This window comes from Pelodiscus sinensis, chromosome 7, assembly GCF_052426305.1.
Source record: "Pelodiscus sinensis isolate ZL-2025 chromosome 7, ASM5242630v1, whole genome shotgun sequence".
In the NCBI taxonomy this organism is placed as follows: domain Eukaryota; kingdom Metazoa; phylum Chordata; order Testudines; family Trionychidae; genus Pelodiscus; species Pelodiscus sinensis.
Window position 1 is genome coordinate 30,875,830 of NC_143058.1, and position 12,158 is coordinate 30,887,987.

The following is a 12,158-nucleotide window of genomic DNA, read 5'->3' on the forward strand; positions in this document are numbered from 1 at the left end:
AATGAATGGTCATTATAAAGAGCTCTTTTTTAAAAGTAATTTATCCATCACAAATATTTTGTTACGCCTGGGAACTTATCCTTTATAAGAAGCCCCTTGTTTGGGCTGGGAGTCAGTTTTCTGCAATTCTGTCCTGTTAATCAGTAAATCATGTACTCATGATGTTTTGTTACAAAAATAGGGGTTTGTCATCTATTAGATTTACAACGGTGAAAATGTTGAGGCTTCTGAAAGCAATTTGTTTAGTGTGTCATAAATGCAGGTGAACAGGGCCAACTCCCAGATGATTCATGAATATATTGTATATTTTGCAACTCAGGTTACTGGCAACTGCCTATTTGTGATGTTTCAAATGACTAAACATTATACATTGAGTTGTTGCTTGTACCAGCCTACTGCATTGCTAACAAAACAAAACAAAACAAAACAAAAAGTAGAATTAAGGAAAAAATGGAGTTGTGGTGACACATCTTGCCAACGTCTAATCTGAAAGATGTCTCAGACATCTGGCTTTACTTTAATTCAGTAACAAATTTCACAGACAGGTTTATTCCAAAGAGAACAAGCAGATATCTTCCTTGTCTTCCCATTAAAAGCAGTGAATGATACTGCTGGGAATTATCTGTTTCTCAGTGGTTTGTGTTGAACGGTGTAAATTCTTTTTATTATTCATAGTGGAGCTATCATCTCAGAACCTGTTCAACTTCACTCTCTCTAGTGTGCTGGTTCATTTTGTATTTAATAAATGTTATCCTGATCAATTGAAGCAGGAAGTTTTTAATAACTTGACTAACACAAAAATCGGGTCAGATCTGTGGTCTTTTTGATGAGCCTTTGATGGATCAAGCAACATTTTAAAAACTTTTAAAAGAAAAGTTAAAGAAAAAATGAAAATGGTCTGCCTATGTATTAGAATTTTAAAATGAAGTTTTGCTCCAATATTTTCTACATCGGGGACAGAGATATTTGGCTTTCAGACAGGTTGCTGAAGTCTTTTTGCATGCCTTCAGCCAGTGGCGGCATTTATGCCAGTTTTACTCCTAGAGCAAATGCAGATGTATTGACTAGTCCAAGCCCTTAGGGCTTTGATAAGCTGGCATGCAGAACCCCAGGCAGAAAGCTGCTCCATTATCCTTTTAAAGGAAATGAATGTAATGAAAACGCAGATCCTTTCAGTGTGTAATTTTATCCCCAAAGGAATGTGACCATAGTGATTCATTTTGCAGGGAGGGTTTTATCTATTTTTTAAAAAGTATTCTGAGGGTGGGGGAAGAACACACACACAGTACAGCAAGCCCTAAAATCCGGCTATAGCACTGATCAAAGGCTCGAGCTAACGTGTAAGAACCAAGGCACATTTCTGGCTCTTGGCGGGATTCCAGGCTGTTCGTTCAAAGTGCTGGTCCTACTTTTAGGCCTAGCCCCCATCGCCTTTGTGTGTCACTATTGCTCAAAAGGATGTTTTAAAAGGCAAAATAAAACGGCAGATTCCTGAGTTGCAAAGACGAGGTATTGACTGTGTTGTGTATTTCAGGCTCAATCGACTTGCCGCGGACATTGATTCAATCGATACTTTTTTCATCAAAGTTCCCTTTCTAAAGCTAATTACAGGAGCGATGACTCCTAGCAGAGCACAACTCCCCACTTTTTACTAGCTGCGTAACATGCTTTTCATGGTGGATCCCACCCTGTGACAGACGCGTAGCCTTCCCCCCAGCTCCGTCCTAACACGGGAGGACGCGCTTTAAAACGACCCTTGGGTGAAACTGACCTCCTGTAGCGGCACTCTGCTAAGCCCCGCGAGCTCCTAAACTGGGGGGGAAGCAGACTTGCGAGGCAAAGCGCGTTGCCGTTCGATTCCCGCAGCGTTACGATAGTCGCGGTTCTTGGGTTGTGCCCTGGGCTGATCCCCTTTGCCCTCTCCCGAGCCTCGACCCGTGTTTTCTCTAGCCCCCCGGGCAGAGCGGAGGCGGTGCGCCTGCAGACCCGAGAGCGAACGGGGTGGCCGGCGGGGGAAGCGCACAAGGACCCCAAGAGCGCAGGGTCTAAAAGTTTAAGGTGTATTTATTAAAGCCAATGAAACCAGGAAAAGAACAACAACAACCGGCCGAGCGCGTGTGGCGGGGCAGCCCGGGCCGTGGCGAGCGAGGGCTCAGCGGAGCGGCTCGCAGGCGCAGGAGGGACCGGTACAAACTTGGCGAGCCGAGAGCGCTCCCGCAGAAAGACAACTTCGCCCATCGCCGGGGCTGGGCCAGAGGCCACGCGCTGTACCCCCCGCGTCCCGCCGAGCCCAGGCGCCGATCTCCAGTTCCCGCTGAGCTCCCGCAGCCCCTCGGAAGCAAATCTCGTTTACCACAGGAATTAACACTCGCCATGCAGCAGCCCCCCACCCACCCGGCGCGCCAGCGCCGCTATGTACAAGCCCCTGCAGGAGGCGCCGCTCCGGCCGTAACACGCAGGGGCTGCCCGGCCGGGGCTGTCCTCGCCCCCAGCCACCCATCCTCGGGCGCCGCCAGCCCCGCGCAGCAGGCGCGGGAGATCCTGGACCGACTCCCGGCAGCCGGGAAAGAGCCCCCCGGCGGCAGGTCCCGGGGCGGGGCTGGCCTCCTCGCACAAAAGGCCACGGGGGCCGGCGCGGCGGTGCCACCTGTTCGCTCGCCAGTCAGTAGGGCCCCACCACCACCGCCTCCGCCTCCTTGGACGGCCGCCGGTCCTTCACCAAGAAGTTGATCATCCCCTCGGACTTGATGAGCAGGTTGCAGCCCAGGAAGAAGATGCCGAAGACCACGGTGAGCGAGAGCACGCACATGACCGCGATCTGCACCACCCGCATGATGTAGAGGCTCCGCTCGTCCGGGCCGCTCCCTGCCAAGCCGTTGTCCGTCACCACCGAGGCCGGGGTGCAGCAGTTCAGCAGCCTCCCCAGGGAGTCACTGCTGTTGGCGGCGAAGAGCCCCGCCGCCCCGGTCTGATTGCCCAGCGAGGCGTCCATGGCCAGCGGCGGGCACGGGCGGGCGCGGAGCGGAACAGGTGGCCCCGGAGCGCAGCCCCGGGCGCCTCATGCAGCAGCGGCCGCGGAGGAGGGAGGGAGGGAGCGGCGGGGTGCGGGGCCAGGCAGCGGCCGCTCCGGGCGAGTTCTGCGCTCGCCCGCCTCCTCCGGCTCTGCTGGGGCTGCGAGAACTTCTGCGCCTGGGAGGGCAGCCACTCGCCGGGGGAGGCGTTCGCTGGCTCTGCGGCCTCCAGCTCCGAGGGGAGAGCGCCCCTGCCCGGCTCCGGCTGCCGCTGCAGGCAGGAAAGGCAGGAGCCTGCTCCTGGAGTCACAGCCCCACTCGCCTTGGCATGGGAGGACTTGGAGATTTGGCTGTAAAGGGCTGGAGGTGGGCTGGGGACGGGGAGGTGGCAGCCCAGAGGGAAGGACTTGGCTGCTGCAGGGACTTCTCCACAGCTGGGTAGAGGGGACAAATTCCACCCACCCCCTGCAGCTGCCTGGCACAAAGCCACTGCAAAAGCTGGCACCTGTCTCCTGCTGGGCCCAGCTAACTTTGGGCTGCATCACACCTGGCATTCCCACCCCTCCCTTAGCTTTGCTGTCTAGATGTAGTGCCTCTGCAACTGGCAGCAGTGATACCTTGTTTGTATTTGTAGGTGCAGTTTCCCAGGGGGTGGCCAACATTTGTCAGGACAGGGTAAAATCGAACTGCTGGATCCAACTTTTCTTGGTGCAGTTTCATGAGGACACAGGGTCCAGGATTCATAGTGTGCAGCAAGGGTATGTGAACATCTTCTCTATTTAGACATTGGAATTTGGCTGATTCACATACACACATACAAAACAACACACAAAAGTCCATTTAAACCAAACTTGGCAGGATCTAGCTTTTTGCAGCACCTTTGTTCTGGGATTCACTTATGGTAGTATAGTTAGTTTCTTTTGGTGTAAGATGATCAGCTACATTTGCTCTTTATGTATGCAAGAGATTTGCAAGGGGTGGGACCAAAAATTGGCTAGTTCATCAAGATACGCAAGTCAGATCAGTGGGGTTTCTGTGCTGTTATGATCAGATGAATCATTATCTGGATTATATCGACACAATAGGAGTGTCTCCAGCAGGGGTGGGCAATAATTTTCGATGGGGGGGCACTCCAAGATTTTGGAAAGTGGTTGAGGGTCACACTCTTCCATGGTATTAATGGAGGAGGTGTGTGGTCTGGGATGGAGGTTGAGTGCAGAAGGGAGCTTGGGGTAAGGGATTGGGGTGCAGGAGGGAGGATGGGATCAGGGAGGGAGTTTCGGTGGAGGGAGTTGTGATCTAGGGCAGGTGACTGGGGTACAGGGGTTTGGATTGTAACCTAGGCAGGAGACTGGGGTGCCAGATCTGGGTTGGGGTATAGGTTCAGGAGGGTTTGGGTATGTTAAGACAGAGGGTTGGGGAAGAGAGCGGCTGGGGTGCCAGAGGCAGGCTATGTCCAGGAGACTTACCAGCCAGAAGCCCAACCAGCCTGCCTCCCTGCAGAGCTAAGTGCTTGCAGAGTTTAAAAAGTTTCTCAGCCAGCCTGCCTGCCCCGCCCCCTGCTTTGTGTGCTTCCTGTTATTCAAACAGGCAGCTCCCATTGACAAGTTTCGGTCCAGAAGCAGGCCGCTGGGATGGGAGTTACACCTGAAGCCTTCTCCCCTCCCCTCCAAGTTCAGTTTTTAAAAAGAAAGTGCCCCGCAGCTGCTTTTCTGAGCAGTGTGTGAGGCTGCGGGGCAAACAGGGGAGCCTCTCTAGGGCTCCCTGCTGTGTCTACAGGCCAGATCCAGTGGCTTGGTGGGTCAGATTTGACCCGCGGGCTGTATTTTGCCCAGGCCTGGTTTAGATGTAAAATCAGCCAGATGTTTTAACCAGACCCATTTATTAGCTGAAAATGCAGGTGCCATATGATTACTTGTGTCCGCAATAGCCACGTGTCTCTCTTTGCTCCATTCAGCTGCTTCTAAACAGCAAAGTTCTAAGGTCCCAAACATGCAAGTATCCATAGTTAGAAATCTTCAGAAATTTTTTTGTTGCACAAAAGTATAAGCACATTGCAGGTTGCTGGCAGCTGATTCTCCTGAAATCCTAAAGAGTAGCTAAATAGTTTAACAGGATGCTATGCATCATCACTTACAGTGCCATTAGAGTTGTAGACCTAATTCTGTATCCCTCTTCCCTGCTTTCTGGAGAACTGTGTATTTGGGAGTAAGAGCTGAAGCATTTCAAATTGAAATCCACATGGTTTTGTCTGAAAAATTGACCTTATGTCAGTCTGAATGGCTAAATTGAACAGTTTATCTTGTATGTCTTACTTTCCCAGTAATGGGGAGGGGCAGAGGTGGAGGTTGGTAAGGACTTTCATCACCAAGCACACAGATACAAACAGAATCTATTTGTCATGAAAAACAAACAAACCAGCAAGTGTCGAACGACCAGGCTGAAATAAATAGCTTTCTGTCTTGTACAGCATGAGCTAACCTCTAGGCTCTTTGTAAATCTTCCATGACTCGAGGAGGAGAGAATCTGTTGTGTGTGAAGCCTGTCTTCTGGATTACTGATGGTGTTTTCCAGCTCTGGAAATAAGATAAGGTTGGAGAAGGGCAATTCCTGTTGTCACCAATGCATCCAGGATTTTTGTTGCCTGTTGCCTAACATATAGCGAGAATGTAGGGTCAACAAATGGACCCATGACACCCAAGACAGCAGAAATGTGTCCATTGCTAGAGCCTGTTGGTGGGTCTCCTTGCAGCCTTACAATTCATCCAGCTGGCTGAAAAGCTGGGTTGGAAGAATTTCACTCCTATGGGGCCCAAACACCCCCATAGGAGGTTTTTGCATATTGTCTTGCTGTTGATCCAGTACCAAATCCCTGATTTGTTGTGAGATGCTATAATTGTCATCCCTGCAATCTCCTGCTGGAATTGAAATTTAATTTTCTGAAACACCTACAAGAATCTGCTTGGTAGGGCTGTCCAGCACAGAGAGCAAAGACACATTGTGAAATTGATAGATAGAATGATTGATATGTTTGTGCAAAAGGTTACCCAATCAAGTGGCCTGTCTTTGTCAAATTGTGAATAAATCTACAGAGTTCCAGGCAAGTGATCCAGAGGGATGACTCTGACCCTCCTTGTGGCATTTCCTGCAGTGCAATCCCTAGCTGATGAGCTAACATCAAACTGTCATTAAGTGCTGAAAGAACCCAAATATACCATAATCCCTTTCCTCATTCCAGGCCTGCCCTGACTCTTCTTCTAAGCAAAGTTTGTTGGTGTCTCAAAGTCTTTCCTGAGACAAAGATTTCTTCTGTTTCCTGCACTCTTGCTGCAGACTTACCTGCATGTAGAAATTTCTTGGCAAGCCAAAAGGGACATAGCCAATCCTTTCCCTGTGCCCCCTTCAGAGCTATCTGTTATGAAGTCATAAATTGGATGAGCTCTGATGTCATTCTCACATTATCAGACAGGATAGGAAGAGGGCATTTTGTCTTCCCTGATGTATACAAACCACCATATTAATTCTAATCAGTGATGAAGAGCTGGTAGTTATTTTATCCAGTGGATAGTGGAAGACACACAAAATCTTTAGAAAACCCCATATGATTCTTATCTCAACAACTGATATTGCCAGGGCTCTAGACAAAGTTTTGGAGCACCCCTTAATGACAAGATTGTTTTATGGACAACCCTGCATCCTGGGCATAATTCTCTGTGGGTACGTCTACACTGTGGTGCTATTTCAGGATACTTCTGGCATCCTGAAATAGCTACTCCGCATCTTTTAAGCAAGCCCATTATTTTGAAATATAATGGTCTCGCTATTCCAACAAACCTTGTTCCACAAGGACATTTCAGAATAGTGGTTAATTCTGAAATTTGGCATTGTGTAGATTTACAAAATAAGCTATTTTGAAATGAACTCAAAATAAGCTATGCAATTAGTGTAGCTCAAGTTGCATAGCTTATTTCGAGATTCTGGTGCAGTGTAGATGAACTCTGTGAGTGCACCATCTCCACTTCCAGTCAGGAAGGTACCACATGTCCACAGCAGTTAGAGAAATGGCTTATTTGGAAAGTAATTAATGTCCTTTTAGCTTTTTAAAAAAGGTTAGTATCTGGGGGTATGTCTACACTACAAAGTTAGTTCGAACTAACGGATGTTAGTTCGAACTAACTTTGATAGGTGCTACACTAGTGCTCCGTTAGTTCGAATTTAATTCGAACTAACGGAGCGCTTAGTTCGAACTAGGAAAACCTCGTTTTACGAGGATTAAGCCTAGTTTCGAACTAGCTAGTTTAAATTAAGGGGTGTGTAGCCCCTTAATTCGAACTAGTGGGAGGCTAGCCCTCCCCAGCTTGCCCTGGTGGCCACTCTGGCCAACACCAGGGAAATTCTTCTGCCCCCCTCCCGGTGCCCGTGTCAGGTGCAAGCCTGCCAGCACCCAGCCAGCAGACCCTGCACCTGGCACGGATCGAGCCACCCACCCGATGCCCCCCAGCCCTCCCCCTCTTCCCGGGACCAGGATGGCGGCTCCCGGGAGCTTGCCCGGGACCGCAAGAGGCGGGCACCCCCCTGGGCTAGTGCAGACATCGTGGACCTCATCCATGATCTCCGCACTAGGCACAGGAAAGTGGCCATCTAGGGCAGGAGAGCTGCCAGCCTGGCCACCCAGGACCAGGTGTGCAAGAGAATCAAGGGGGTCTAGTGAGACCCCCGACCCTGAGCCCTGAGCTTACAATGGCCGTCCTGGGTCAGACCAAAGGTCCATCTAGCCCAGTAGCCTGTCTGCCGATAGCGGCCAACCCTAGGGACCCTGGAGGGGATGGACTGAAGACAGTGACCAAGCCATTTGTCTCATGCCATCCCTCTCCAGCCTTCCACAAGCCTTGGGCAGGGACACCACTCCTACCCCCTGGCTAATACCACTCCATGGACCCAGCCTCCATGACTTGATCTCACGTCCCTTTAAACTCTGTTCTAGTTCTAGCCTTCACAGCCTCCTGCAGCAAGGAGTTCCACAGGTTGACTCTTTGCTTTGTGAAGAACAACTTTCTGTTACTAGTTTGAAGCCTGCTACCCATTCCTTTCCTTTGGTGTCCTCTAGTCCTTCTTTATGGGAACTAATGAAGAACTTTTCTGTATGCACCCTCTCCACCCCACTCATGCTTTTAGAGACCTCTATCCTGTCCGCCCTCCGTCTCCTCTTTTCTAAGTTGAAAAGTCCCAGTCTCTTTAGCCTCTCTTCATATGGGACCTGTTCCCAACCCCTGATCATTTTAGTTGCCCTCCCCTCTCCCAGCCTCTCTCTTCCCCTCTCCCACCTCCTTTCCCCAGTCTCCCCCAGTTTTGTTCAATAAAGACAGATTCCATTTTGGAAGACACGTTATCTTTATTTTGTACATCAAGAAGAGGGGCTAGGGAAGGGTAAGTGGAAGGAGTTGAGGGAGGAATGGGGTACGAGCCCCCGATGGGGAGGACTGGGCTGGCTCTGCGGGCTTCTGGGGGTGGAAGCTCTCCTGCAGCCCCCCAATTGTCCCCTCTCTCCAGATGGCAGCCTGCGGCAAGTGCAGCCGGTCTGATGGCCGAGTGGTGTGATGTGCCCAGTGTGGGTAGTCCGGGCAATCCAAGCCAGGACTGCTTTGCAAGCGGGGCGCCCCTGAGAACTGTCTGTCCGGGGTGGGGGTCGGGACCCTTTAAGCACAGCCCTCGGCTAGCCTGAGAAAGCATCTCCACACTCTAAGTTCTTCTCTGATGTCCTGCCGGCACTGTTTCCCGCCATCCTTAAGTCCGGTTCAGGGTCCACTTAATGTGGACATGCTAGTTCGAATTAGCAAAACGCTAATTCGAACTAGTTTTTTAGTCTGGATCCGTTAGTTCGAATTAGCTTAGTTTGAATTAACTAATTCGAACTAAGTTAGTTCGAATTAACGTTGTAGTGTAGACATACCCAGGGAATGAAGACAGCACAAACCATATGCCAAGTTACCACTCTGTGGTCCATTAACAAGTTCTTCATGGATGACCATAATTTGACAACTTCTGATGTAGCACTTTCCATCTGACAAACTCAAAGTGCTTTAGAAACTATGTAATAACTTAATGTAATGAATCCCATGACAACATGAAGTGAAGATAACATTGTTAGCCCCATTTTACAGATGGGACATTGAGGCAGAGGAAGGCTATGATTTCATAGTGCCACATCAGAAGTGGAAAAGATAAACCAGATGATTCATAATCCTGTACTTTGTAAAATTTGTTCTAATTTTTTTTCTATAGTGGAGTGGAAAAATAAAGAAAGAGGCATGTTCCATAAATAAACAACAAATTTTATATTCCATACTTTTTATTTAACATGGCAATTTAATGCCAGAACTAATGCAGGATGTACAGTTTCACCTCTAGGATCATTGTGGTTGTTTATTCATATTTTGTGCTTAGCTTTTAAAATCTGCTGGATTTGAAAAACCAATATAGAGAAGCTTTGAACATTGACGTGCAGGTGATATGTTTTTCTCCAATCAAACAATCTTGTACAGAGTTAGGAGAGCCAGATTTTCTATACATCAAGTGACAAAGTGGCTGCTTAGTATTAATGTGTTGTATTTTCTGTTCTCTGATACAGGCTCATTAAAAGTATGAGACAGAGTAGAATCATTGTTAAACCTCGAAAGAGTCCTGTTCTTATGCTTGGATTAAAAATACCAGAAAAGAGGGTATGTCTACACTACAAAGTTAGTTCGAACTAACGGACGTTAGTTCGAACTAACTTTAATAGGTGCTACACTAGCGCTCCGCTAGTTCGAATTTGAATCGAACTAGCGGAGCGCTTAGTTCGAACTAGGTAAACCTCATTTTACGAGGACTAACGCCTAGTTCGAACTAGCTAGTTCGAACTAAGGGCTGTGTAGCCCTTTAGTTCGAACTAGTGGGAGGCTAGCCCTCCCCAGGTTTCCCTGGTGGCCACTCTGGCCAACACCAGGGAAACTCTATGCCCCCCTCCCGGCCCCGGACCCCTTAAAGGGGCACGGGCTGGCTACGGTGCCCGTGCCAGGTGCAAGCCTGCCAGCACCCAGCTAGCAGACCCTGCACCTGGCACGGCACAGAGCCACCCACCCGATGCCCCCCAGCCCACCCCCTCTTGCCGGGACCAGGCTGGCGGCTCCCGGGAGCTTGCCCTGGACCGCAAGAGGCGGGCACCTTCCTGGGCTAGTGCGGACATCGTGGACCTCGTCCACGATCTCCGCACTAGGCACAGGAAAGTGGCTGTCTAGGGCAGGAGAGCTGCCAGCCTGGCCACCCAGGAGCAGGTGTGCATGAAAATCAAGGGGGTCCACTGAGACCCCCGACCCTGAGCCCTGAGCTTACAATGGCCGTCCTGGGTCAGACCAAAGGTCCATCTAGCCCAGTAGCCTGTCTGCCGACAGCGGCCAACCCTAGGGACCCTGGAGGGGATGGACCGAAGACAGTGACCAAGCCATTTGTCTCGTGCCAACCCTCTCCAGCCTTCCACAAATTTTGGGCAGGGACACCACTCCTACCCTCTGGCTAATAGGACTCCATGGACCCAACCTCCATCACTTTATCTCACTTCCCTTTAAACTCTGTTCTAGTTGTAGCCTTCACAGCCTCCTGCAGCAAGGAGTTCCACAGGTTAACTATTTGCTTTGGGAAGAACAACAACTTTCTCTTACTAGTTTCAAGCCTGCTACCCATTCCTTTCCTTTGCTGTCCTCTAGTCCTTCTTTATGGGAACTCAGGAAGAACTTTTCTGAATGCACCCTCTCCACCCAACCCCTGCTTTTAGAGACCTCTATCCTGTCCCCCCTCCGTCTCCTCTTTTCTAAGCTGAACAGTCCCAGTCTCTGTAGCCTTTCTTCATCTGGGACCTGTTCCCAACCCCTGATCATGTTAGTTGCCCTCCCCTCTCCCAGCCTTTCTCTTCCCCTCTCCCACCTCCTTTTCCCAGTCTCCCCCAGTTTTGTTCAATAAAGACAGAGTCAATGTTGGAAGAAACGTTATCTTTATTTTGTACATCAATAAGAAGGGGGGCTAGGGAAGGGTAAGTGGAAGGAGGTGAGGGAGGAATGGGGTACGAGCCCCCGATGGGGAGGACTGGGCTGGCTCTGCGGGCTTCTGGGGGTGGAAGCTCTCCTGCAGCCCCCCAATTACTCCCTCTCCCCAGATGGCAGCCTGCGGCAAGTGCAGCCGGGCTGATGGCCGAGTGGTGTGATGTGCCCAGTGTGAGCACTCAGGGCACTCCAAGCCAGAACTTCTTTGCAAGCGGGGCACCCCTTAGAACTGTGTGTCCGGGGTGGGGGTCGGGACCCTTTAAGCGCAGCCCTCGGCTAGCCTGAGACAGCATCTCCACGCTCTAAGTCCTCCTTTTATGCCCTGCCGGCACTGCTTCCGGCCATCCTTAAGCCCTGTTCAGAGTCCACTCAATGTGGACTTGCTAGTTCGAACTAGCAAAACGCTAGTTCGAACTAGTTTTTAGTTCTAGATGCGTTAGTTCGAACTAGCTTAGTTCGAATTAACTAATTCGAACTAAGTTAGTTCGAACTAGCGCTGTAGTGTAGACATACCCTAAGTTACTTTGAGTAAACCAGTAACTGAAAAAGTCCAAAACAAAGCATTGTCACCTTCCTAAATCTTTCATTTAGTGTACTTGCATGAATCTCCATTAGTGACAAAGATATCCTGTAACCCATCTTATAAATTGAATTAATGATTAACCAATAAATAATCCATCTGATCAAATATTAACCAAATTATCCTGTAGCAGTTTCACTGATGCACCAAACTTATTGCACTATTTTATTGCACTTTTTCATTCTCAGTTGTTGCTTTCCTTGTTGGTTTTCAGTGCACTGAGCATCATGTAGTTAAAGGCATTCCAGTCTATTTTCATTCACTTGACTTTTCATAGAATCATAGAATTATAGAACTAGAAGAGACCTCAGAAGGTCATCAAGTCCAGCCCCCTGCTCTAGGCAGGACCAATTCCAACTAAATCAACCTGGCCAGGGCTTTGTCAAGCCGAGACTTAAACACCTCTAGGGATGGAGACTCCACTACTTCCCTAGGTAACCCATTCCAGTGCTTCGCCACCCTCCTAGTGAAATAGTTTTTCCTAATATCCAA

The 12,158-nt window shown here is 49.5% G+C and overlaps 1 protein-coding gene across 1 annotated transcript; it reads right to left on the bottom strand.

Annotated features, from left to right (window-relative positions):
* Window positions 1–2,046: 2,046 nt before the first annotated feature.
* Window positions 2,047–3,353, bottom strand: RPRM (reprimo, TP53 dependent G2 arrest mediator homolog). Its single transcript, XM_006125652.5, has one exon. It carries the CDS (start codon window positions 2,990–2,992, stop codon window positions 2,663–2,665), a length of 330 nt encoding a protein of 109 aa, XP_006125714.1. The 5' UTR covers window positions 2,993–3,353; the 3' UTR covers window positions 2,047–2,662.
* Window positions 3,354–12,158: the final 8,805 nt, after the last annotated feature.